The sequence below is a fragment of the Strix uralensis genome, chromosome 9 (genome assembly GCF_047716275.1).
Source record: "Strix uralensis isolate ZFMK-TIS-50842 chromosome 9, bStrUra1, whole genome shotgun sequence".
Lineage (NCBI taxonomy): Eukaryota > Metazoa > Chordata > Aves > Strigiformes > Strigidae > Strix > Strix uralensis.
Genome location: NC_133980.1, coordinates 12010607 through 12038394, shown reverse-complemented (window position 1 = coordinate 12038394; position 27788 = coordinate 12010607). Strand labels below are relative to the sequence as shown.

Sequence of the window (27788 nt, the reverse complement as noted above, 5' to 3'; positions counted from 1 at the left end):
ATTTGATTGGGCCAAGTTTTAAAACAGTGAGTGTAGAGAAATTTTAAAAGCAAGTACATTCCAGAAGTAAAACACAGAATGGGTGGAGATGTGTTAAAGGAAAGGTTTTACCAACTCTTTATGGATCTGATTTTTCAGAAGTGCTTAGTTATTTGTGTCAGTTAAAGCTCTAGCACTTCTGAAAACTGGAGAGGCTGCTTAGAGCTTTGTTTCCTTCTGGCCTACAGATACAGATGCCTGTGTGTGGTTTTGGGGGTTTGGGGGCCTTTAGTGTGGTTTGAGGTTTTGGGTTTTTTTTTTCCCAGTTGTGCTGTTTCCATGGTGAGATCTGAGAAATTATATATTGTCATCAAATTATCACTGGTTAGCAGCTGAAGTGCTTAGTAGTCATACCCCTATCCCAGCATTACTGGTTTTATTTCTGTTGCCTGTCCTAACAGTAGCTAAGTACATACTACAAATACAAATAGACCATGAGAATTTTATGGCCAAATTGCTTGCTTTGTGATGGAGAGAGAGATTATTTTTCAGGCTTTGGTTTGCAAGAAGCAAGCCAAATTGGCAGCATCTTGCCCCCCACCTTGGTGAGACGCTTTGCTTCTCTACAGTCATTATCTATTATTAAAAAGACATGTCCCCAGTAATCTTTAATTTTTGTTCATAAATGTATGTCTAAATCTCAGTAATAGATGGATCTCTAACTGAACGCACAGGTGCAATACTCTGAAGAAGAAAATAATGTCTTTTCATTGCATGCTTGCTTAGCATGCGTACAGTAATTTGTATTTACAAATGCAGCCTCAAGTTACGGATGTGGGCATGTAGCCATTCCCAGTCCAAGCGAACACAGGGTTTCCTATGTCAAGGGTCGTTTGCTAATATGTTGGTGTTGCAATAGCTAGACCTGCCTTTTCATTCTTTCATTCTTGAAAGCTTACTTTAATTTGTTTGCAAAACAAACAGAGTGAATAAATCACTGCTTTAGTCATGGTTTTGACCACTGTAAGGGATGTCTCCTTCATACCAAGACCTTCCTAGAAGAGGTATGTATGAGAAAAGGAGGGCTGAGTTGTGGTGATGAAGTAGTCACTGCTGTTTCCCCTCATCCTTAGCCGTATAAATTGGGAATTTAACTGCATAGAGATGAGTGAAATTACACTAAATCGATCAGAGAGAAGAATGAGGCCCTCGGAGTGACATGTCTATTGCAGTTGTTTTATTTCCCTAGGAACAAATGATTGTTCTAGCTGATGCGTGTCAGACTGGCAGCTGCCCCTGTGTTGCTATTTCTGCTGCATTTTGATCATGTAAGAATATAGATCTGTTGTGCTTTTTAGCTAATCAAGGATAAATTTATAATAGACTTGAGTTTACAATTGTATCTGGCTGAAAAAGCCCTTTTTTTTTGTTGTGACTGTGTCCAGTATAATCATAATAAAGAGCTTCAGTATCATCATAATAAAGAGTTTCAACTCTGCAGGGCTTTCTGAGGTTGCTAATGGTCTTGCTTTTCTGATGATCTGGTTAAAATGGCCAAAAGTCCAAGTGTGTTTCTCTTGGAGAAAATGGTCTAACTCATCTTTACATTCAATTCCTGTCACGTCTCCTGCTTGATTATTCCAATCCCAGTGTCAGTCTGTTGTGCACTTCTTTACAGGCAATTATTTCCATTTTTCCAATTAAACAGCTTGCTCAATGCAAATGCAGGTTTCTCTGTGAGTTCCTTGTGGGTTTGGTTTTTTGTTTGGTTGTGATTTTTTTGTTGTTGTTGTTGTTCCAGCACTTGCTCTCAAATTACCACACCTTGTTGTAAATGACTCCTTTACCAAATACTATGGAACATTTTCCCACAGTAGATCTTGCTTCTTTCTTCATCTCATCAAGTTATAAAGGATGCCAAATAGCAGCTTTCTGTGTTATTCTGAGGATTAATTATTTTCTGTTGATCTTGACCTATTTAGTGATGTAGTAAAAGGTGCCATGGTTCTGTGACACCTGGGCACATGGAGACCATGATCTGCTCTGCATCCTGTCAGAAAAAGAGCAGGTTTCTTTCAGCTTTCATCCTGTCAGAAAAATAGCAAGCTTCTTTCAACTTTACAGTGTTTGCTACCAATTTATTTCATAGAATCCTCTCCTGAAGAGTTTGCAAAGATGTGAGCCATCCTATGTGATCACTGTATGTATCTCTCTTTTGTAAAGTGTAGTAACTCTGGTTGCCTTACTTTGCTTTTTCTCCAAAGTGTTTATAGTCTGGCTGCCTAGGTTACTGCAGTGAAACTCTGTGAAGATGGTTGATAGCTATAAAAACGCTTTTTAGTGTATGGGAATACAGACCAGAGTTTTGTTATCTATTGCTAAGGAAAAAAAAGCTCATTTATGGCTCAGAAACTGCTGTGAGGCTGTTGGCTCTTCCTTTTTTTATCTACGTTAGCATATCATAGCACACATAAGATTACCAAGAAGAGCACTAGTGAATTGAAAGCCCTGCTCTTGAACCAAAGTGAATAAAATGACAAAAAAACAATAACAATGAGACTGTTTTATGGAGAGAGGCATTTAAATCTGTCTGTGGTCCACGGCTTGGGGCTCTATCTGGCCAATCTTACTTTTCTGGGTTTGTTTTGCTAGTATATTTCTGCTGCCATCTGCCACCTCCTCCTTTGAAATGAGACAAGTGCAATACTTGTAATACTCGGAGACAGGTAGAGGGCTGCAGAGCAGCCAGTTAGCATGTCTCTGTCCTTAATAGTTAGCATATACATATGCAAAATACAGACCATTCATGCTATTTAAAATACAAAAGAAGCACTTGCTCAAATCTCCCTGCAAGGTGAAGCAGGGGTATGGAAGGGCTAATCAGCACTGACTCAGCAGCATTCCCAGGGGAGGAGAGGAGATTAAATGTCTTGAAAATCCTCCTGATCACCCTTTCTGATGGTCACAAAGGGTTCTTTTGAGGGAGCTAATAACACGGGGACTTTCCATTTTAATCGCCTGTTTTTAGATGGTGCCTTTTTCGATCTCCTGCCTTTGACTCTGCTTTTATTTCATTTTTAAATATGGTGAGCCTTTTCACGTAGCTGTTATTTCCGTTTAACCTTTTCTCCTTTTAAGAGAAAATTGGCTCACTAGAGCAAACATGAATATAGATTCAGAATTATTTTAGAGATTTGCCATTTTCTGGTAGCCTCCATTTTTGTACCTTGGAAAGAATATATTGATGCTGGGGGCAGGGAAGGACAGCGTATCCTCACACAGTCACGGACTAAATTTTAAAGAATTATATTCTTGCAGCACATGCAGACTGAAATAGCAGCAGCTGTTTTATGTTCTCACTGTGAACAAGGAACCTGTGTGCTTAGGGAATTTATTTCATAGATGCCATCACAGCTTTTTGCTCTTTTGACAAAGCCTTCAGGGAGTTCTACAAATCTTATCACAGCTGGGAGCCAGCAAGGCTGCCTGTGTCTGCCAAGATTGTGACCTACACCTGGGAGAAATAATAGTGTCTGTGCCCTAAAATGAAGTATTCTATGCTATAGCATATCTGTATGTTTTTTGCACCTCAGATTGAGTCTGTGTGTGTGATAAATGCAATGGAACACAAGCTGAAGATCTATTACTTGTTTGCAGGGGACTTAACTGAACTTGTTCAATCCTGTTGTCCAAACAACCATGTTTGAGTAGGGTAGACAGGCCACTAGAGCCAGGTTTAGAGTCTGTGCAGTGAGTACATGCCCCAGGGCCATACCTGTGGTACCATGTTCCTTTCCGTTTGCAGTCTCCCAGAATTTTGAGCAGTCTGTCATGCTGTCACAGCACGTACTGCAGGTTTCACTTGGTTGCAGACTTACTATGCATACATATTTCTCCATGCATTGCTAACCCTTTCCATCTCCTCCTACAGCGAGTTTCCTTCAGCCTTCACCAGCAAACCTAAGATCCCTCGCACTCCTGAAGTGCAGAGTGCCAGCCCTAGAAAGGGAAAGGTCCCAGCCATTGCCCCCCAGTTCTCTCAGTCTGGACCCCAACAAACAAGCCGTCCCAGCTCCTCAGGATCATCCACAAGGAGCAGACAGAGTAAGTGGAAAAAGTCATCATTCTGTTTGTCAGTCCTTGGGGTGGGAAAGGAGGGAGCGCTGTAGTAGCTCTCCAGGAATGAAGTCGTATGCTACAAATGTGCCAGGAGTATATGACATTGTGCTTGTCATCTGCAGGATGTAAAACCATGTAATTATATCCTGCTGAACACCGCTCCTATTTTCAGGCCGTCATGTGAGCAGTTAAGAGACATGCTTTTTCCTGTCTCTGCATGGAAAAAAGTGGCCCAAATTTTCAGAAGTTTGGGGGGAAGCTTCTAGTCGTAGATTAGACTTTCTCTAGATGTCATTAGACTTCTTCCTTTCTCTTTAGACACTTGTTTGCTCTGCTGTGTAACTTGTTTAATGTTCCTGAATTTGGAGCCCTGGGCATGTCAACACTGCAACTGAATGTAGACCAGATGTCAGGCAGTTCAGGAGATGGGCTCAGGACAGCCTAGCAAGCACCCAGCCAAACATGGTGTGCTGCTTGTGGCAGTCCGTGTTCTGCCAGAGACTTGTATTTAAGAACCATATGGATGTGTCATTGCCTGAAGAAGTTTAAGCAGTACTAGTCTGCAGTGGGCTCAGAAGAGGGGAGGGCTGTGACTTGAGGTTGGAGGGAAGGGATGGACGCTTGCTTAAAAGGCAGCCAACACAAGCCCAATAAAGTGGAAACGTTGATCTCAGATGGTCACACAACAGTAAACGTGGGTATGGTGTGTAAGCTGTAGGGGTTTTTTTGGGAGGAGGGGGAAGAAAGATACAGTCTTCAGTAATGAGTAAGCTTTTTCCCTGGAGTGTGGTTAGGACTAGCTGGATTCAAATACACCTCTGGGTCCATCATCAATGAAAATGGCAGGAGCTATGTGCTGTATATTCCAAATGTAAGAAGTTTAGTGATGATTATTTGATAACAATGTAACATCAGCTCTATTCTTTAGCTGTAACTGTTATCTTTAAACATTTCACATATTATTACAGTTAGGGAGAATGCAATGCAGAGAATTGAAATAACCTAGTAAATCAGCAACAGAGCTGGGAAGAGCTTCCTAAATCTTCTGTGTCGCTCAATCGTTGTCGTTCCACACAGTTGCATGTGCAGGGAGATGAGGTGCTTTCATTCAGGGAGTACAGGTGAGGCAATGGAAGGGAATGTCCTTGGTGGTTAAGGAAGGTTTTGACCTAGAGACTATTTGCTTAAACAGTCCTGTGCTTAGGTAATATTGCCAGCTCTTTCAACTTTACTCTTGCTGTGTATGCCCTGTGTTTTACCTCTGACATCCGTGCTTTCTGTTTCCTGTGATAGGAGCACTGTTCTGCCCTGACTGAATGTGGTGTTAACACACCCGAGAGTCTGTCCCTGGTTCCTGTTTCTGTCCATTTACAAAAGCCCTAGCCCATTGAAAAGGAGAAGTTCTGCTGAAGAGGGAGAAGCATAGTATATGTGTGTGCACACACAAAAACTACTCTGCATGTTCTAGTTTTTCCAGGGCAGCTTTACACCCCTGAGTGCATGTGTCCTATGAAACATCCAACATACATGTGTTGCTCTCATAGTGCTCTGGAGTAAGTTCTTTTACAGTGGCACAGTGTATAATGTATTTTGTTTCGAAATTGCATTAAAGTAGAACGTGATCAGGGTTCTACATCACTTGGGTTTCTCTATTGATTCAGTCTATGTAATTTCTAAGTCCAGACTCTTAGGCTCTTCTAACTTTTGTTGGATAGGATTTGTCTGATTGTATACCTCTTATCCTTGCTGTGTCTGTGCATCCTAAAGCTGAATGTATAGCAGGCATCACATCTTACTGTGCGTCCATTTACGTTTTCTCCAGAGTTTTCCATTGGGGTTTCAGGTAATTCTTTTCTATCTGTCCACATGTGCCATGAGACAGACTTGGTGTCAGTAATTGGATTGTTAAACTCTTATCTTCCTGCTAAAAACAGCAAAGAAATTATTTTGCTAACAAGTAATCCTCCATTCTTTTTGTGTATATGTGTCCTGGGTTGTTGTCTGCTGTCACTGAGCACCTCATAGTTATTGTCAGTCTTGCTGGGGCTTTCACACAGGTGATTATGGTTGGGAAAAGTGAGAGGAAGGTGATAAGGGCCAGATTTTTAAAGGACTAAAAAGGCTTTAAGCACTTATGTCCAAACTTGAGGTTCCCAAAAGTAATTCCCAGCTGTTACTTAAAGGTGCAGGGAGGGCATCTGAAGCAGGTGAGTCCCTAATGTTTTCCTAGTAAAGCTCTGTGCTACTGTTCCTTTAATTTTGTAGCTGATTCATCTGTAATTCAAAAATGGTATCAGATGCACAGATACCAGCAATCAGATTTCAGCAGTTGCTGCCTCCCATTTGCTTACTGCATAGGTATGTAAGTTTTTACATATCAGGAGACTCTGTCCCAGTGGAGGACTGTCTTTAGTTTGTGGATTTCTTTGTACTTCTGGAGAAATACAGGTTTTTATATCTGATGGGCATGATGAGAAAAAGATTAGTTTCTGATTGTACTTACTTGATGTGCTCACTTAATTTAGAGACACATTTTTAGCTTGCTTTTAATATTTATTATAGATGCATTTTCTGGAAATAAGTTCCTTTTACATAAACCTAGCTGAACTAGCTGGACTGCTCCTCTTGGAACATGGAGTGTGTGGAATGCCTGAGGAATGCAGAGGAAGCACAGGTACTTAGTGCAGCTACAGGCCTGGGGCCAGATTCCTGCCTGAGATGTAGCCGCTGTACCTTAAAGCAAAACCAAGCTCCTCCAAATAAAACCAGCCATACTGGGATTTTCTGTGGATTCCACTTCCTAGCTGGTACAGGGATGACACCAGCAGCATGGCTAGAACACAGGGTGGACCTCCAAATTTAGACTTCTTCAGCTGTGCTTATGTGCTCCTTGTGGACATGGTTGAATGGTTTAATCTACCCTCTCCCTCACTCGGCACCTGTTTCAAGCAACTCTGTATGGGCACACTCAAGCCATTTGCAGTGTACCAAGTGCTGTCTAGGGCACAGTGCAGCTAGAGTAGTACAAAAATCTACCAGGAGAATGAGGAATTACTTTGTCAGGAGTGCGACTGGGCCCTGGTGACTCCTTGCTCCTCCACAAGTTCTTTCAGTGTTCCCTGACAAGTGGTTTCCATAAATACATTCTGCAGCTTTAAGTTGAAACATCAGTGGTTAAGGTGCCTTTGTGTATGTTCTTTGTGGTGTTTGTGTCACTGTACAGGTTGAACAAGTGTTGCCTTCAGGCAGCTCCTGTCTTGTAATAAATCCTGCTTTCAGCTGACAGACCCTTTCTTGCTGTTTTTCTGCAGGCAGCCAGTCCTACAGGAAGTGAGAACAGTTCCTTTCCTCGAGAATCACCTGTCACATTGTTGAAGGACAGAGCCAGCTTCCTGTAATGAGCTTTACTGGCGACCTGCTGAGAAGAGAGTGAGGTTATTGACATTGCATGGCATACGCCTTGCACGGTGAATCAGGGATTATCTGATGGGATGCATCTGTTGTCATCTCTAAAGCTGGCTAAGACAAGGGCCTTGTTATTACAATTCAAGGTCTCAGCAGCAGCCCAGGACTGATATGGGAGATGGATATAGTCCCAATGTCTCTGATGGTTTACTCTAAAGTGACATTGCTACCTTGAGAAGAAACTCTTGCTCTCTGCCTTCTGTGTCAGAGTAAGCAGCCTTTGGAGATGGTATGTAGGGCTTCAGCACAGGAGTCTGACCAAGCAACTCTCTTTTTTACATTTGCTTGCTGAACTAGCCTGCCACTTGCTTTTTTTAAATTGTGCCTTTGTGAATGAGTTGGGAGATATCTGTGTTCAAAGGATGTGCACTAGGAGGGAAAATGTACACGGTATGTGCAGAGCCTCATGGCTGGGCAGTCTTGTGTGAAGTGAGATCTGTGTTTGGCCACCAGAGACTGGAGAGAAAGTCTTTCATCAACTTCTTTTTGACCTGTGGCAGTTGAAAAAGACTGTATCAGTGCCCAAGGCAGCATGCATGGATCTGACCAGCAGCTTTATCTGCAGCAATTACTCCTATTCCTTCTTCCTACGTTTTTTTCTTAATTCTACTGTTTAACATTTGTGGAATGAATAATTTGTTTTTTCCACTGGGATGAAGACCTTTGTTTCTTCCTTCATAGAAGAAACCGTGAAAATGTGAACAGATCAGAAGTAACTTTCTCTTTACATGTGGCTGTGGACAATCTTCTTCGGTCTTTGTTGCTTTTTTATGTTCTTCACTTCTGAGCCATGACTGGTTATGTCTTTATGGAATTGTGCTGGTCTTCAGTGAATATGAAGTGCTGGCTAGGCAATAGAGATGAGGAAGCCCTCCACTAAATAAAAAAGTTAGTTCTGCCAGTGAATTAGAAACCCAGTGTTGCTTGCTGTTCTTTCTCTCAAAAGTAACAGTAACCAGGAAACACTAAAGTATTCACTGGGGCTTGGCTTTTCGGAACATCCCCCCATGTGACACAGGTGTTAGGACAACAGCAACAACTTTCCCAGAAATGCAGTTTACCTTGGAACTTGGCTGCTGCTGAGACAGAAATGCACAAAAAGCAGGCAGTGTATTTGTGATAGGTAGACTTCAAAAGCAAACGCTTTAACAGGTACAGAAAGGGAGAAGGTAAGGCTTTTGGGGTTTCACCTTGAGAAACAAGTGGAACACAGCCTGAAAGGTAAAGCAGCTCCACCAGGGACATTACCTTCCCCTGGAGTAAAGAGTTGTAAAAGCACCAGTCATTTCCATAGGACCAGAAGAAAGCTTTACACTTCTTGAATTCTGACACCTTGAATTGTGCCTCTTGGTATGTGGTGGCGACTGAAGAGCCAAGGCCGTTTCCTCGTGTGATGTAGTTGTCATGAGACCCACCAAGATCAGTGACACTGTGTCAGAAGTTTGCAGAAAGGGCTCCCATGCACAAGTTCAGGTAACCCGTTTGGATAATAGACTTTAAATTGGAATCAGGATGTTTTGTAGGAGAAGACATCCCCCAGTTCAAAATCTAGTCATATTCGTGTGGAAGTTACAATTTACTGCTCGGTAACTTCAGGGTGTTCACAGGCCTAACACAAAGCAGGCAGAGTACGGGTGTTGCTTTAACTCCCAAACTACATAGGACATAAAGTGATTAGACACTTGATAGCCCCTGTTGGATAGATCTCCATGGTAGACAAAGAAATCACAGAAAAATCTCTGATTTGTGCTTAGATTCATCCACCTCCTCTCAGAGTTGATAAACATAATTAACGGAAAAATGTCCTCTGGTTCACAAAAGGGCAGTAATGTAAATCAGCCATAAAAACTCACCTAGTCCTTTTCCAGGGTAGGCAGCTTTTCTTTCTCCTCTGAAATGCTGTCTTTTTTCCAGCATGTAATATCAATGGCTAAGCTGTTAACACTGAAGTGCTAAGCGCATTCATTTGCATATGTGGGTAACACAGAATGCTCCAGAAGTTGAGTTTTATTTATTTTACAGCAGTACTGAGTTTCATGTTGGAGCAGATGTGATTCTCGGAGATGCAGAGCAGCTTTTGAAAAGTGAGTGCAGACTATTTATTGGGGGCGTGAGGGGTGGGGGGGAGTGGGAAACAACCCCAAAACCTCACTGGCTTTACCATTATTTGAGGTCACAACTGTATCACTCCTTACAAGTCAGCTGAAGGTGGTTGGTAGGTATGGCTACTGCTCCAGCAGATCAAGATTCGTGAAGACCAAAATGCATCTTGCAGAACTGGACTGAAAGGAACAAGCTGAAGTTTATGTACTTGGGTGTGTGTTTCTTACTCGGGCCTATTGCAGTGCAGAAATCTGTATGTACATTTTTCCATGTTCAATTCTTAGATGTTTTGGAGCGTGAGTGTAGAGTTTGAAAACAGAGATTATTTTTAATATTAATGCTTGAGAAACTTCATTTTCCAAATACTTGAGAGAAACTATGGATATGCTTAGAAATAAATTATCAGCTGAGCAGTAATTTGAGAGGCCAACAAAGTAATGTGTCCTTCTTTTCTTCGTCTTGTTCACAAAAAGCCCCTGTGATGCCAGTTGGAAGGTTTTGAAGCTAATGAAAAATGTTGATTCTGCCTTTGTTAGTAGGACTCCACTATTCGGGGTCGAATGTTCCCTGCATAGAGGTCAGTAACACACACATAGCAAATTCTGCAGCTCATTCTTAAAAGTTGTTAGGTGTTTTTTGTATATGCCATGTAGAGGCTGCTGCTAGATACCACACCACCCTGGTAAATTCATAAGGGGAGCAGGGGAAATTGCCTGCCTGAATGAGAGAGGTGTGATTGTACTTAAAGGGGCTGTGATTTTGTTTACAATAAGCAAATACAGTTATTGCATATGACACACAGGTCTGCAAGGAAGTTTTTCTGGGACTGAAGTGCTATCTGGTGCTAGCATGCCTTTTGGATAGAATTTCTCTATATTCAGTGTAATTTTCTTTATGGACAGTGTTATATGAGACATAAACCGTGTGTCTAAATTTGCATGGAGGGCTCATTCTGTACAAATACTTTAAAATTATCTGGCAGTGACTGCGTAAAAATGCTTCTAAAGGGATTTTTTTTTTCTTTCTTTCTCTTTTTGATACGTTTGGGGATTCATGAACTTTTAGGATGTGCATTTGTTTACATTTCACTCTGTTTTCTTATCAACAGAGTCTATCCCCAACAGCTTTGTCTCCACCTGAGTTGAAAACACAGCTCCCTTGTGTTCAGCCTGGCCTGCCTCTGCAGAGGTAGCATTGTTTACTCAGAAGTGTTGCAAAGCGAGCATGAACCACTCATTGTTCGTGGTCTCTCAAGGAGAGCCCGGGCATGTGGGATGGCACCAGTGACATTGGTTTGGTGTCAGAAGTATTATTTGTTGGAGGATTTAAGTGTGTAGAGGAAGGACAAGCAAGGAAGTTCTCTGGAGGAAAAAAATTGCTGTGATGGGGAGGTTTGGCTTTGCTTGGTTTGGCTTTGAGCTCTTTCCTTTAAACAAAGTTCCACTAGTCTTTATAAATTACGGTGGAGATTACAGTGTAGAGATAAAAAGTGCTGCGCTGCATTCACGCACATCTTTGAGTAGTGGTAGCAGAAAAGCAAACAGGATACTTTCCTCCCAGGTATTTAAGTACCTCCTGACTTACCTTTTAGCTTGGGGCTTGAATTCATCTTTGAGCCAGAACATCCTGGCAGTTTGGACCATCCTTACACTTGCTTGCAGTCTGGTTCCATAGTGGAACAAGCCCTTTCCTGGGAGAGGAAATGTTGGGGATCTGGGAGGTGCACCTTGGTCAGCGAGCGTAATCTAACCAAGGAGTGTGTGAGCCCTGCAGGCCACCTTGGTCACACCTGGCTGTGCTGTGTGGCCTGCCGGGCTCAGGAGGTGTGTGGGCATGGCTAGCAAAGAGGACATAGGTATAGCCTTGCAAACCTTCACTGACCCTGGTGGGAGCTAAGTACCAAAATACCTCTGTAATGAAGCCATGTGGGCTCTTCAGGCTGTGCTGCACTTTCCTAACCTCTGCTATCCATATAAATTGTAAAAGGGGTGGGACTCTTAAGAATTTCTTAATGGGTGAGAAACAACAAGATGTCTGGAGGCAAACAAAACAGACTTTAAGACCAGACTGTTCTGGCCAAGCTCTATGGGAATCTACCACTAATAGATTTTAAAAAGAAACCATCTTCTGAGTGCAGAACATAGAATGTTGTCCTTCTGCGTTATCAGACCAGTAATTTTTCTAGCCTGTCATCTTGTCAGTGGTTGAGATCTGATGTTTCAAAGGAAGCTTCTTCCCAACTCCAGGCTGCTTTTGCAGTGGAAGGGCATTGTATTCAGTTACAGGATCATGATCCAAATTTCCGCTCTTTAAGGATCTGATGCTCTCCAAACAACAGGCTGAGTGGCACACCCTAGGACATCTAATAACTTTCTGGAACATGTCCTCCTTTTATTACTAAGCAGTCCTTGGCATATGGTCCAAGTTTCCAAGAAACTAGGGCAGTAATTTATTGTAGTGAAAGTGAAAATACTTCACAAAAATGGTAAGAAATCCAGGTGAAAGCTTCAAATGTTTGTTTTGTTCCTACCTTCTTCAAATACAGGAAATGCTGTTCTGATTTTAAGTCCTCAGATTTGGGCAGTTATTTTGGTCACTCTGAGTGTGAGTGACCTAGCACTGTGTTTAATTTAAGAAATGGTTTCCAGTATGCTTTGCTGGTTTTCATCTTAAAAGTCTTTAAAGTGTTACTTCATTTTATTTGTTTTTCTTTTAATGATGCTAAGAGCTAATTCTGCTAAGTAAAAGAATAAACAGGACAAATAAAAATGAGTGGATACTTAAAACAATGTTTATCCTGCAGATGTTTAAGGTGCCTTATTTATTAAGCTGGAGCTGACAGCTACGAATGCTGAGACCATCTGAAAACCAGACCACCTACTAAGGGATTTTATGAGGCAAGGACACCTCCCTTTACTGATCTCAAGGAAAAATTCTGGCCTTTGTAGGTCCAGATTTCATTACAGACATATAGTCCTCCTCCTCTGAAGAGTGAAAAAGTTGAGCTAACCTGAGGATGGGATGTAAGTGCTGGAAATAGCAGCGCTGTGCCAAGTGATACAGTTCCTCATTTGGTCTGCCATGTGCCGGTCTGACTGCCCTAGCCGTTGTCTGGATCCGGTTGACTGTTGGCAGAGGTTGAATGCTTCCTGAGAACAAATCACTTCATTGTTCATGTCTGCTCATGCACTTCCTTTTGGGAGCGTGGTTCATGTTGGTAGCAAGAAGCAGGACCATTAGCACCAAATGAATTCTTTGTCAAGCAGCATGTCTCACTGAAATTTTTACCCTTTCCTCCAACTGCTTTCCCCCTGGATTGAATTTGCAGTATCCTAATGGACTGGCTCCTATTAAGCAGATGACTTGTTTATTTTTTTTTTTGTTAACTCGGCAGATTGTGGCCTACCATGATTTTCCACAAAACTGGCTCCTTTCTTTTTCGTCCTCTTCCAAGTAAGCAGCTGGGAACTGAAATGAGGCAGCTCTGGGACTTGAGATAAACAGTTCTGTTTCGATTAAGCCCCTTCCATCCTCAAGCCCCGTGGAAACTGGGCTGTTTGGAACAGCCAAAATTTCCATTCTAACTCTACCAAAAGCTCCATGCCAGGGAGCTCCTAGTCATGAGCCACCACATCAGGGACTGACCCACAGGCAAAGTACAGTGGCAGATCTCAAGGGTCCCATCACTCCATGCCCCAGCAATACTGGCTATAGCAGCCGTCGCTGTCCTGCTTCTGCCCAAGTCCAGGGATTGGGACTGTCCGGAGCGGGTGCACCAGTGTGGCCACACTGCAACTGGGGGGAAATCATGGATTATGGACCAGCACACTGGTCCTATGGCTCATAGTCAGCCTCAGTGCTTATGTGACATGAGGGCACAAGCATCTTGGCCCATAACTAAGGCTTTTAGGCCCTACCACAATACACAGTAACAGCAAGAAGAATTTGGCTTGTTTGTCCCAAAACTTGAAATTGGTCTGGCTGAGTTTTCAGTCATACGTATGTGGAGCTGACCTGAAGTTTAGTGTCATCTTCTCACTCAAATTGAGGACCCGACCATTGCAGACCATAGTTCCTCATTTGTGCAGAATGGGAGAGAAGTAATTTACTTCTGATTGGTTTTCCACGTACATTAAAGACTTAGAGTAGCTAAACGGCTATTTCCTGTACCGTAGTTTAAAACTTCAGCGTGCTTTGGGCAGGGGCAAGGAGAGAGCATGGTAAGGCTGTGTTTCTAACCCTTGTTATCCTCATGACTCTGAAGATGCAGGTGGTGAGGGTGCGGTTTTTCTCAAAGCTGTGCTGAGTGCTGCAGGAAGGTGGGTCTAAGCGACTGTGAACTTCCACAAATCTTGTTGGGGCTTCCAAGGTTCTCTGAAACCATGTTTACAGCAGTTAAAGCATAAACCAGTGTCAGCAATTGTACGTCACTTCCGAAGTCACCCAGAATTGGCAGCAACGAGAACCGATTTCATCTCGAGTCCCAGCAGGGTGTCTTGGCTCCTGGGTCATGTTCGTGTGCAGGGCAGAGACTGAGGCTTTTTAACCAAAACCAACCCAGGTGATCTTATACCTTTCTGGTGACAATAACACATTTGTATCTGTAGAGTTCAATCTGAAAAAGACACATCCTTGCTGCACATCTGATTATTTTCATTGCTTGTTGCTGGTGAGATAGAAGTATGTCCTGTATTTCAACCCAGTCCAGCTTCCCCCAAGCAGCTGTGAGGAGGCTGCTGGTTTTCTACAAGCCCTCTCTCCTCACTGGCAGCAGGGGATGGTTTGAGCCTTTGTGGAAAGCTCATAGTTTTGTGTGGGTGCCTGAAATGAGTTTCAGAAGGAACCTCAGCACATGCGTAAAAATCTGGCCCTTTAACCTGCAGCAGTGGCCTCTCTGAAGAGCGTCCTTGTAGTTTCCTGTCCCTGCTTCCTTCCCTCGCTATAACTTTTTGTTTTGTTTGGGGGGCATTGCCTTATTTTTTCCTGCAATGGGAATTATTCCATAAGGCTGGATCATGTTTGTGCATTACAGAGGCAAAGGAGGCTTTGAAAGGTGCTCATCCCAGACTGAAGCTCTCCTAAAATTGACTGGATGTTTGGTGCTTGCTGGCTGTAGCCCCTTTCCCTTCACCTGTACCACAGCCTCTTCCTGCAACACAGACCTTTATTCCAAAGGAGAGCTTTTTGTGTCTGGTATTATGCAGGAATCTCCTTCCTTTTGTGCTGGAGCTGATTAAAATCTCTTATTACTGTACCTTCTGACGCCAGTACTTTATGCAAAACCATTTCCTAATGAGAACAGTTTAGGGCAAGTGAGCCACTGAAGTGTTACCTTTCCAACAGTGAGTCCTCTGGGCCTCATTAGATGCCTCTCAAACCATTCCTGGGCAAGGGGAATGGGACAGTGGGTTGCGAGATGAGCTGGCAGAATATTTTATTTCTTTTTCCCAACACTGGCAGGTGTGCTGGGCAAAGCAGTAAGTCGCAAGCTGCCTTATCTTCTGTGAAGCTGACTGGTCCTGCTGCTTGGCATGGTTACTGGCGTCGCCCACGTGTTTCTTTGAATGACCTTCCTCTGGGCTGTGAGTGTGGTTTGGACCGGGAATACCCTGCCCTTGCTAGAAAATCAGCTCCTGGGGAAATATGTCCTTGCTTAGGCGCATTGGAGATGATGGAGGGAGTGTTGTGGGCTAAGTGGGTAGCTCAGGCCCGCACAGCCACTCGCTTGCTCCCCCCCAGCAGGATGGGAAGAGAAGCGAAGGGTAAACTGTGAGAAAACTTGTGGATTGAGATAAAGACAGTTTAATAGGTGAAGCATAAGCTGTGTGTGCCAGCAAAGCAAAATAAGGATTTCATTCACTGCTTCCCACAGGCAGGCAGGTGTTCAGCCATTTCCAGGAAAGCAGGAACAGTTACTTCATCATGCATAACCGTTACTTGAGAAGACAGACACCATAACTCCTTCTTTCTCCCAGTTTTTATTGCTGAGCATGATGGCACATGGTCTGGGATATCTCTTTGGTCAGCTGGGGTCAGCTGTCCCTGCTCCCAGCTTCTTGTGCACCCCTCGCCTGCTCGCTGACGGGGCAGCGTGAGAAACAGAGATGGCCTTCACGCTGTGTAAGCGCTAACTAAAACAGCCCTGCCTTATCGGCACTGTTTTGGTCCCAAATCCAAAACATAGCACCATACCAGCTACTATGGAGAAAATTAACTGTCCCAGCCACAACCAGGACAGGGTGCCCGACTGTTGTGCCCTGCATGGACTTGGCCATAGCATGCTACGAGTTGGAGCACACTGGAGAGAGGCAGTAGCTCTTCCGAGCCCAGCTGTGCATCAGAGGAACTGGGTGGATGGCAGCAGGGGCTGGCATAGGGCTGGCACCGTTACTGGATGCAGACCAGTTATACAGAGAGTAGAAACTGGGGTTTCTTTAACACTTGTGGGGGGATCTGAAAGGATGTGTCATACAACCCTGAAAGGAGTGAGGGCTGTTGGTTGTCTGCTTCATCTCCGCAGAGTTCCTGGAAGGCACGTTGAAACCCCCAGTTTGGACAGGAGGGAAGGTCAGCAGTACTGGGCACCAGGGATGGGGGCTCTTTGTGCTTCCAGCTGTGAGGGACTCTGGGGAAGGCTTTCCCCCCAACATCTCTGCTCTGTCTGTCATTCCCTTGTGCACTGGGGATGGATCAAAGAGAGCAAAACTGCACTGGGAGGTGATGCTCCCTTTTCACCAGTCCAGCAAATGTTCCTGCTACTGCAGCAGCTCTTCCAAGTAAGGCTATCACTGCCTGACTGTGCCTGAGCTGTTGCAGGCTCCTTTGCAGCCCTAAGGAGCAGGATATCAGTTTTTTAATCATGAAGAGCTTCTGTGTCTTGTCATGAACTGATGCGATAGAGCAACAGCTGCCCCAGAGGCGCTGCTGCTGTGCCTGGCTTTCTGTGCAGACTTGTGCTCTGAAATAAAGGAAGGGGAAAGCAAAGAAACTAAAAGCTCTGGTTTGCTAGTGTAACACCAGATCGGCCAGAAAGCTGTGTTTCAGCCTGGTTTGTTACCCAGTGCCATTTTCATGCATGGACTGTCTTACAGCAGCTCAAATCTGGACTATGACCTGCACACCTTCAAGTGTATATGCATCAATTAGTTTCTATTAGGCTCTTAACCACGGAGGAGGTCATACAATAGTCTAGGTGCAGTAAGGATTGGAGCAGTATGAAATTGAGGTTGTTCCTGACTATGTAAGAATCAGGAATGGAAACTTTACCACCACTCCCACTTTCAGACCTCCTTGAACATCACAAAGAAGCTGGGAAAATACCTTTGTGACTCCAGGGCAATGTGGTTGTCTCAGATGCAAATGTAGTAGCTTAAAAGTGTCTTGTTATTTTAACTCCTTCCAACCTATGGGAGCTTTGCACCTGCCTCGGGGTTGATAGATTACAAGAGACAGAGCAGGGGAGATGCAGGGCTGCCCCTGACCCTCCAGAGCTCTGGCAGCTGGGCCTGGGCAGGGTTTGGGTAGAAGCGCTGCAAAAATGTAGAGTCAGTTTTAGGGATAGTCCTGCTTTTAATCCTTACTATTTAATCTGAGGTTCCCGTTTGTTGTTAGTGTTTTCACACGTGTTCTCGCAGCAGGGTAAAACTGTTTGTGCAGGGTGAAGGTGCAAGGAGTGCTCAGTGCATAGGGAGGGTGCAGCTGGGGTAACCGGAGCTGCTGCGCCGGGAGACCTGCAATGTTGTGCTTAGGGGGTGCAGCTGGAGATTCCCTGGAAACTTAAAATGTTAACATGATCAGTACTGGTTTATGCTTATTTTCTTTTCCAGGCGCAGTTTGATGCTAGTGTTTGTGACCCTGAGGACTGGAAATAGATTTTGTTTGTCAGGTCAGCTACAGTGTCTCTCCACTCCTGTGGTTCAGGATGGATAACTCCTACATCCTATCAGTTTCATACTGAAGTTGCAGAACTTTTGATCCTGCATCTGCATAAACTTGGCCCATGCTGTACCTGTATCAGCTAAGAACTGTTACATGGGATCTGGCTTTTCCTCCACGTCCACTGAACGTGCAGCCCACACCAAAGACTGGGGCTGCATATACCCAGCCCAAGTTTTCCTTTGTTACACCACCCACAGCTAACGGGGTGCAAAGTAATAGTGCAACACATCCCCTCCTTGCATGGACTAATGTACCTGTGCCTTTTGCTCACAGCCTTAATTTTACTTTTTCCTGCTGCACTCTTTTATGCAGGCAGGTTTCTGTTGCTCCAGTGTGTTTGCTGGGTATTATTCAGACAATTTATTCTGGCACAAGGGAGGGACTGGGTTGGAGCAGGTTAGAGCCGTCTGGCCTGGCCATGCTGGAACCAGTGACAAATAAAAGCTCCGTAAATAGTGTACATTCTTCTGCCTCTCCCCTTCCTCCCCACATGTATCCATTCCTTTTCCAGATTATTGAGAAAAGAATCTCTATTTCCTGGGTGTGAAATGTATTGGTTCTCCCTTTGCAAGCAATGAAGATAATTTTGCTGGCAGGACTGTGGCTTGGCCCGAGGCTCTGCCGCTGGATGGCTGATCCCAAGGCCAAGGGGAGCAGCGGAGACACTGGCCTCAGCCCTGTGAGTGGGCTGCTGGTGCCTCTGGATTGCTCCAGCGTACTGGGACCCAGCTGGGATGTGGGACCAGCCCAGGATGGAGCTGCCTGTAGGGACAGGGCTCCCTTCCTTCCCTGCCTACCCCAGCACCCAGTGCCCTGCAAGACTGGGAAATGGGGTCCCTCTGGGCTCTAGGACTCCCAGGGGTCCGTATATACTTAGGCCTTATCAGATGTTCCTCTGTGGCTGCCATCACCCCCCCTTTGTCATCAGAACACCTGGCACAGCTGCCCTTGCCCCCCAGCAATGGGTCTCATCCTCCCCATGCACATTCCTCCCCATGCACATTCCTGTGCTAAAGGGGTGATAGGATCCATCCCCTGGCTCCTTAACAAAACCAGGGGATGGTGGAAGGACAACCAGGGAGGGAGGGAGGGAGTGGAAAAAAGCTTTGCCAGCCGTTGTTACCACCCCAGCCTGATGCAGCAGCACTTGTTCTCTGCTCCAAGGCTGCGCTCGCTGCTGCCAGTGTGCAGGGGGCTGGTGACAAACCATGTCCTTCCCCTGCACTGGGGCTGTGGGACCATTGCCACCCATCACAGGGCTCTCTGTGACTGCTGGTGGCTGGCACTGGTGTCCACACACTAGCAGCTTGACCTCATGGCCAGAAGTGCAGCTTCTGGGTGACCTTTCCCAGGTTAAGCACAGCTTGCAAAACTCTCTTGCCTCTCTCTGGGCCTATAAATCTTAACTTCGTTTGTTGTGGCAGTTTCACTGGAGATAGGAGCTGAAGAGGGACTTCACCGCTACCGAAACCTGGCAAACACCCAGAGGGGAGGGCGGCAGCAATGCACATCTCAGCCCTTCAGATACAGCATTCCTCCCACCAAGATTTCAAGATTTCGCCTCTCTGGCCTTACTTCTGGAAGCGAACAAACAAGCCTGGTCCCTGGGCAGCATCCTTCTGCTGTCCCCTCCAAGGAGAGATGCCTGGGTGAGAGTGGAGATTTGTCAGCGAGTCAGTAGCAAACCCCAGGTGGGGATTCCCCATGAGCTTGGCCACCTGCCTCTTGCGGTTTTTCACAGCCAGGATTATAGGTTTTTCCCCTTTTTCTTAGCCCTGTTCCCTAGCTCAGGGCTGGGTTTGATGCAGGTCTGCGTGCTCCGCAGGTGTGAATTGGTGCAGCTTTGGCAATGTCGGTGACGCCACGATGCTGCTCAGGGTGCGAGGGTCAGCCCCTTCATCTGGTCGAGCTGAGAGCTGTGATAATGATGGACCCTCCCCTAGACGGATGGAGGGACAGATGAACACACATACACACATTTCTGCATCTGCCATAGAGGAGTCTGTGACTGTTTTTCCAGGTAGTTCGGGTATTTTGGCAAACCGAACAGAAAATCACAGGCAAAAAAGGCAGCAAGAGGCAGGAAGGAAAGAGAGGCGGGAGATACTCATGCAACCTGGTGCACAGAGGTATCCTGTGGGTTTGTGCGCATCTCCGTTGTGTCACAAGAATTCACCTTTCTTTTTGTGTCCCTCGGGGCGTGCACAGCTTGCTGGAGAGGCTGTGACAGCTGAAAAGCCCTGGTGTTAGGCTGTGGCAGGTGGGTAAGGCTCTTTTTGGGGTACAACCAAGCCACCCCCTCCCCTGCAACACCACGTATAGAATTTCCCAGGCTCCAGCACTTCACCCCAGGCCATGAGATGTAAGTGCCCGGGGAGGGCAACAAGTCCCTTTGCACAAGCAGGACCTGGTGCAGCGCAGGGGATGGTGCTGTCCTGCAGGCAGCGTGCTTCCAGCCCACTCTCTGCACAGCCCTGGCCCCGAGGAACTCCTGCAAGCGGATTTTCTAGCGGCTTCTCTAGTGAAAGATTTTGCAACGTTTCCAGGTAAAGAGGTGGTTTATACAGTGGTGCCCACCCTCCTGCCAGCCGGGAGCCAGGGAACAGAGGAGCCCCTTCTCTGCCCCCATCCCTGTACAGCAGACAGAGCCCCGCTGTTGCTCAGAGAAAGTTTGGTGAAGGCAGAGGGGAGGAAAAGGCTCCTGGCAGGTTTCGTCTGTCAGAGCCAAGAATGGTCCCATTAGGAGCTTGTGATCCTTTTTTTTTCTTTTCAAATACATCTATTTATTTTTTTTTAGACTGCTGGCCCTTGCTCAAAGGGACCCGGGCTGCGTGTCCATCCCAGCCGGTTGACCGCTTGCTTGCGCCTCATCCTGGCTCAGATCACACCAGGAAGGACTTTGGCTTCCCGGCCATGAAAGCCGCTCTCTTAGTGAGGGCGCGGATGTCTCCCCTTGGCCAGGAGCCTGTGCCGGCAGTGGGCGCTGGGGGGGAGCTCGGCATGCCGGCGCTGGGAAGACTGGGCCAGTGTTTGGGGCTGAGGGCTGCTGAAAAGGCTCAGTGTGTGCTGAGCGTGAGTCACCCAGGCTGGAGGGCAGCTCGGAGCCGGTGGAGGAGAGCAGCGGAGAGCTGCTACAGGAGGGGCCAGCGCCCCAGGAAAAGGTGGCAAAATGAATATCATTAGTGTGGAGTGGAGACAGAAGGGCCTGAGGAAAGAAGGAGGCTGGGAGGTGGCGTTTCCAGGGGCAGAGGGGTGTGAGGGACCTTCATGTCACACCTGGGGGTGTGTGTGGGGTCAGGGATGGGAATGGGGAGGGAGCAGTGGAGGCTGGGTCCGTCTGCCTCCAGGTACATCGCTCAACCTTCACATGGCTCTAGGTGTCAAACTGAAATGAAGACTGGGGAAGGGCTGAGAGAGCCCCGGAAGACTTCATGGGGTCCTCAAGACAGGGACTTCAGTGCCCCAGGTGCCGGCTTGCAGGGCTGGTGCTCCATCCCAGCTGGTGCAAGACAGCCCCGGAGCCGCCAGTTTTCTTTGGCTGTAGCTCAGGCTCCGTCTGGCTGCGTGCTTCCCGGCCTGGCCCACACACACCCAGGCGGCTGCCAGGCTGCGCCAGCCCCTTACACATCCTTGGCATCATCTCCCTGTCCCCAGGGATGTCACCTGCTGTGACAGGCCCAGGAGGCAGCTTGTCCCCTCCCAGAGCGGGGGTTCCCTAAAGGGATCTTGGCTTCTTGGTGACATCCCAGCTAGGACCTCTGTCTGGCTGCATGTGAGATGAGAAGTAGGGAGGATTTTTCTGGTTTAGCTTGAACACAGGCATGCAGGGGAAGGTCTAGGTCCATCTCAAAAGCAAACACCCCTGCTCACAGGGGCACCAGCACCCAGAGAGGGGTCCTCCCTGCCATGTCTGAGGGTTAGCTGTGTCCTGCTGTCTTCCAGAGGCATTGTGCGCTCATGTGAGACACCAGCATGTGTGAGGCCCTCTGGGGTTCAGCTTGCCCCATCCTTGGGCCCACAAGCCCTGGGGACAGCAGGAGGCTGGGACCAATGTGGAGAGGGTGTGCTCAGAAATCACTCCAGTGGTGGAGGGAAATGTATCGAAGCAGATACGCTTTTTTAATGGGGTTTTCGTTGACTGAACTGCAAAGGAGTTGATCTTTTCTGAAAAATCATGCTAAGACATTTCCCTCTAACACAAATAACCACAGCCCAAAAGCACAGGTCTCGCCAGCCGAGCAAAGGGGGAGTGTGGCTGCTGGTTGTGGGCAGCCTGGCCACGTTCCTGTGCCTCCAGACCTACAGAAAACCACTCCAGAGGCTGGGAATAATCTTATCGGCTTACTGGCTGCCATCCCAGGACCAGTTCCTCCACCAGACCTCTGGCTTGTTGATCCGTGGGGCCCCACAGCTGAACTCCACGGCCATGTGCTCTGTGTTGGCACCACGAGCTGCTGGTGCTGGGGAGTGTCCCTGCCACCTCGGCCCAAGGACCTATGGGCTTTCCATCCTGCTCTTTCCATGCTGTCCAGCTCTCTATCCTTCCCCACCTCTTCCTAAGGTTAGTTAGATCTTCAAGGTTTTGGCCCTTTAAGAGTGACCTCTTAGGGTGGTGCTTTTCTGTCCTGTTGTCACCAGTGGCAGCAGTAGGATGGAGGGAAAGCAGAACATTAAAGGGAGCACAGTGTGATGATACAAATGGGCCGGAAGGACCCATGAGAGCCATCAGTTTGCCCCTCCACCCTGCAGCAGGAGCTGATTTCCCACAGTGAGTCAGGGATCAACGCAGCAGCGGTGTCTGGAGCCTCCCTGGACCAAGATGCTAGAAACACCAGAGCCACAGCAGAACCGTCAGCCCGACGGATGGCACGGGGCTGTGGCTGCGCTTGCTGTGAATCAGGGCAGGAGCTGGATCCATGCATTAACTCACTGGCCATTTCAACCCACAGCATGACTTCACCGTCGGGTGAACATCCCACCATGGAAACCAAACCTCAGGAATGCAGCTGGGCGTGCCGGCTCTCTTCTCCTCTCCCGAGGGCTCTCGCATGGCTGAAATACTCCCAGGCTAGCAAATTGCTGTTGCCACCTCTTCCACCGGCCCCCTGAGCTGGGCTAGGGAGCAGTGCCCATGCAAGGGTCATCATCCCCTGTGCCAGGTGGGTGCCAGCTGGAGGTAGCGCTTTGGGTGCTGGGCGCTGCCCTCCCTTCTTGTGTGTGCAGACCCGAGGAGCTTTTCCATGGCCTTAGTTCAGTAGCCCCAGCCAAAGAGGGGGAAAGTTGTACTCCACATACCCTCTTTCTCCCTCTCTCCATCTCTTGCTGGAGACGGACCCACCAGTGGCTGTAGCAGAGCCCAGGTTTTGGCACAGGCGATGAACAGCAGCAAAGCAATGATTAATGACGAGCAGAGCTGCAGGGCCAGGGATGTCTGAGTCGCCTCTGCCTCCCTCCTAAACCAATTTGGCCAAAAAAGGCTAACGTGAGCGTTTCTGCGTCTGCCGGCCCGGGAGGGGGCCCGGACGGAGCTCGGGGTCTCGGCAGGCGTGCGCTGTGCTGGGGCCGTATGTTTTTCCACTTGGGCTGGAGAGGGGCCGCGGGCAGGCAGCCGCTGGGCTCAGGTGACTCCTGAGCCGCCCTTTCCATCTGACTCATGAGAGACGTCGCGAGCGCTCTCCTGCCCAATGGAAAACATGTCACCCTGCAGCTCGTGGCTTCTGGGCCTGTGCCAGCCCCGCAGACAGCAGGGCTCCCCGGGGCTGCGAGCGCAGCATGCAGGCACCCCGAGCCCAGCCCTTCTCAGGCTGGGGCTGGGAGAGCGGGTTCTGTGGGCTGACACCTGACCGTGCCTCCGTGTGCGGCCTGTGCCCGTGGGCAGCTTTGCAGGACAGTTGGGGCAGCGAGGCTGAGCAGGACAGGCCCGTGGTTGCTGTGGTGGTCAGGAGCATCTCTGCAGGCAGGGCTGCCAGCTTCAGCGCTGGCTGCCAGCATCAAATTGCTTTTCCAAATCTCCAACCTGGGAACTTCTCCCTCCTGGTTCCCTCTCCTCCATCTTTGCTCTTTGGGAGGGTCCAGGATGCGAGCGGTCCCCTCCAGCAGCAGGATGGGTCCTTCCCTTCCCCTCCTGGAGCCAAGCGCATCAACATCCTCCTCCTTCCTTTCTGGATCTGGCAGCACCAGTATGTCTCCCTTCTCAACCCTGCTTTCCCTAGGCTTTTGCCATCCCTCTAGGTTTTCTCCATCCTCACGGGCTTGTTTTCCTCGGTGCCTAGATGCCATCCTGCTACGGATTCATGGGACAAACCTAGACCTTGGGGCTTTCTGTGTGAGGCCGAATTGAGTAAGTAAAGAGGGGGAAACTGAGGCACGCTGGGGTAAGAACTTCTCGCATGGGCACGCTGGGCTGGGAGAGACAAGTCAGGGCCTCTGGCTCACTGTGTCCAACCACAAGACTGTTCACATCACACCGCAGAGGCAGCCCCACAAGCTCTCTGCTCCCCCCATGCCCGCTGCCGGAGCCGCAGCGTCGGGCTCCCCCTGCTCCTTTGGGAAGGGAAATGTTTTCCCTTTCCCCTCCCTTCTCTGCTCGCCAGCGTGAGTCCGGTTTCCCCCGCGCGCTGCCGCCAAGCGCCTCTGGAACCGCTGGAAAAAGCATAAAAGGCCTGGGCAAGCCTGCAGTGGGGGTTACTCGCAGTCACAGCTGGATCCAGCTGCTGATTTAAAGCAACAGCACGGCCAAACCGGGCTCCCCAGGAGACCCAGGCGTCCCAGGGGCACAAATCCCCCGGGGAGAGGAGGCAGCATCCTTGCTGGGCAGCAGCCCCAAGCTGGGGGGGAGCCTTTTCACTGGGGAAGCTGAGGAAGGGGCAGCCCCAGGAGGCAAACCCTTGGGTGGATCCAGCCCCAGGAGTTTGCTCCCCCAGGTTTGCTGAGCACTTTACCCTGCCCTGCTCCTGTGGCCCCTGGCACAAAGGGCAGGGCAGCACTTTGGTGCCAGCCCCGGCTCCTGTCCCACTGGGGACACGGCTGCAACAACATCACTGACACCATGCCCCCAGCCTGTCCTCTGCCTTGCCCCAAGCCGGTGGCACTCGGGTCTCCCCCCATCCTCCTATTCCCCAACATTGTGGCTGTGGGGTGCATGTCCCCCTGCCCTGAGCACTGTGCTCTCATGGGGTGGCCCAGAGGCAGGTTGGGACTAAAAAGGGCAACAGCAGCTTGGGGACCCCTGAGCAGCGGGGGCTGGCTCGGCCATCACCCTTCCCTCCTCTCCTGTTTTTGGAAGCAATCATGCAGATCCCAGGGGGTTTGATTCCAAGCAGGGCATCAGGTGTTGCTTTCGGCTGTGGCTGGAGGTGTTTCAGCAGCCTCTGGTGTTTCAGTGTGAGGCCAATGGAGCGGGAGGGAGAGCCTGGCTTTGGGAAGGCAGAAAACCTCCTCCTGCCTCTGCCTGGGAGCCCAGCTCTGGAGAGGTGCTGGGATGGAAATGGCCACGGGGCCCTGGGGTTAATGTGTAAAATAACCCACCCCACACTCAGGGTCTGGTTTATGGCCCTGTTAACGATGGGCAAGCGGAGGAGGGAGCTTTCTGCTGGGAGTGGCTGTCTTTCCTGGCATCTCACATCAGGTACATGACGTTTGCTTCAGCTTCTAAGTTGGTGGCATTCACTCAGCAATAAACCAGGGTAATTATTAATCCTAACTATGCGGGGGGCTTTCTCTGAGCAAGGGCTGGGCCGGAGGAGGCAGTGCCAGTCCCTGGTCATAGCCCCCAGCATCCCACGTGGGAGCAGCGGTGACGGGTGAACCTCCCCGGATTACTGTCTACCTGCCAGCACAGCCCAAGCAGCATCATGAAAGGTGCTTAAAGAACAAATGTGCAAGGAGAAAGGAACGTTCCCTGTCCTATCGCATCCAGGATGTTTGCCCATGAGTGCCTGCAAAGTCCTGACGCAGTGCAAGTCTGGCTCAGCTGAACAAATAGCAGCCTTGGCCTCCCTCCCCACCCCTGGGGTACGTCACAGGTGCGTGGTTTATCGAAGGAAAACCTAAATGTGTGACCACCCCGTGTTGCCGGTCTCGGGTCAGGCTGGGCCCTTGTTCCCGCTCCAGGCGCTCGGAGGTTTGGGGAGGAGAGGGCTGGTTTAGGTGTCCCCGCAGGTCACAGGGCGACGGGACCTTGGCTTGTGTGGGAAACCCAGCCCAGGAACGAGTGGCCAGGAGGTGTGAGCATCGCCAGGAGAAGAGATGAGACTTTTTTCTGTGTACGTATAATTTGCTGGAATGGAAAGAAATCAGAAAACACCACCAAAAAACCCATAGCAAAGAAACCAGGGCAGCTTTTCCCAGTGAAACAAAACCCAAACCAGCAGTGGGAAAGCATTGGCTGGGTCAACCTGCCACAAGCCAGTCTTCTGGGATTAAATAAACTTAATCAAAAAAAGCTCACTTCTTTCTTTGTACTCATTTTTTTAATAAAACATTTTAATTCAGGTCCACTTTGAAATGAAAAGAGGCTTCTTGAAACAAAAAAAGCATTGTGGTTTGCTTTGAGAACATCTAAATGAGCTATTTCGGCATCACCCCAGTCCTTGCCCTTTCCCTTTGCCCAGACGATGCCCCATAGCGCCGTTAGATGCCAGCTCCAAAGCCTCGTGTCCCCACAGGTCACTCGCCCCCATCTCCAGTGGTGACCCTGGGAGGGATGCTCAGGTGGGAGGCAAGTGTGTGGCACTGGTACCGGCCGTCTCCAAATGGGTCCCGGGAGCTGGCAGCCAAGGAGGTGGCTGCTGTCATCAGGAGCTGATGTCACCCCGGCCATGACTCAGGTGTCACCTGCGTTACCTTCCCTTCTGCATCCCCATAAAATGCAACAATAACATGCCTGGGTGTTATTTCTTGCAGGTCCCCTGCCAGCTGTCACAGGACCGCGGTGGCTCAGCATGCCTTGAAATGTCACCAGCACTGCGCCAGGCAAAGAAGTTCGGCTTTTCCATGCCCAAGCAGCACCTGCCACCCAAGAGCCTTTCCCCAAACACCTGCAGCTCTGCCAACGGTGCCAAAAAGGTGCCTCTGAATTTCAGTCCAATGGATTAGACCTAAGAAATAAGGGCACTGGGTGCTACAGCGAAGGAGGGGCAGGGCAACAGATCCAGCTGCTTTGCTGAAGACAGAGCTGGGCAGAAACAGCAGGGATCTGCTGGTGGCTGGGTCTGCCCGTGGTGAAGTGATGCTGCCCTCAGCTTCGGTTTTGGGCAAACAAAAAAATTCAGGTTTCTCTTTTTCAGGTTTCATTCTCAGCAGAGGCGTTGCGGCTGCTTGGGTAAAACCTGTTCTTGCTGGCCACTACAAAGAGGCAAGGAAAAGGTGTGTGGAGGACTTTTTTTTTAAAAAAAATGCGTTCAGTTTTGTTTTAGCCTTCCTGATGCCTTTCTACTTTCTCAGGGTGAATCTGGAGAGCATGAAAACTTGGGTTTATCCTAAACTTTTCTATGTAATGATGAAACAAATGTAAAAAGTGCTGCTTCATCTTAAGATTCAGCCTTGAAACGGAGCTGGCAGTGCCAGGGCTGCCAAGGATGGTGCTTATCTCTGTCATTAGTAGCCCCAGACCTGACACTATTTGAGTCTTTAATGAATATCAGAAGTAAAGCTTTGCACAGCCATCACTCCCCAGGTCTGCAATGCTCTCACGCAGTGGGATGTGCATCTCTCCCACACAGAGGGAGGTGGGAACGGCTTTTGCCTGCGCAGAGGGAGTTAGAGCCATAACCCTGCGCAGCAGCATGGAGACCATCCGGTGAAGTCCCCACACTCGCAGTCCTGCCGCTTTCCTGCACGGAAGCAGCCGTTGGAGAGGCGGGAGCCTGGGAACATGGCTGGCAGAGCTCCCTGTCGCAGGCTGCCGGGAGCCCTCCTCGCCCCACAGCAATTCCACTGCCACGCCGGAGCGGCACAGCCCACGGGCACGCTGCATCATGGTCAGCCCTGGGCTTGCCGGTCGGCTGTGCTGATGCTGGGGGGATCCAGCGAGCCCTGGGAGCCTCTCGCACACCCACAGCATCTGGGCGTCCCCACGGCTGGAGTAAAACCCAACAGGGATGCTGCCGTCCTTGTCCCCATCGTGGTCCCAGGGCATGTTGCGAGGAGGAGATGGTGGCTGCACTTTCAGGGCTTTGCTGTTC

The 27788-nt window shown here is 48.6% G+C and overlaps 1 protein-coding gene across 8 annotated transcripts in view; it reads left to right on the top strand.

Annotated features, from left to right (window-relative positions):
- The window catches only part of ARMC9 (armadillo repeat containing 9), a 72060-nt gene extending 59604 nt beyond the window's left edge, over positions 1 to 12456 (top strand). For 7 of the 8 annotated variants that reach the window (XM_074877288.1, XM_074877294.1, XM_074877290.1 and 4 more), the window contains 2 exons: positions 3911 to 4083; positions 7410 to 12456. In XM_074877288.1, the coding sequence (XP_074733389.1) occupies positions 3911 to 4083; positions 7410 to 7496 (260 nt within the window). In that variant the 3' untranslated portion in view covers positions 7497 to 12456. Of the gene's footprint in view, positions 1 to 3910; positions 4084 to 7409 lie in introns of those variants that run through there. The other variant, XM_074877292.1, reaches the window with a different exon arrangement.
- The last annotated feature ends 15332 nt before the right edge of the window (positions 12457 to 27788 follow it).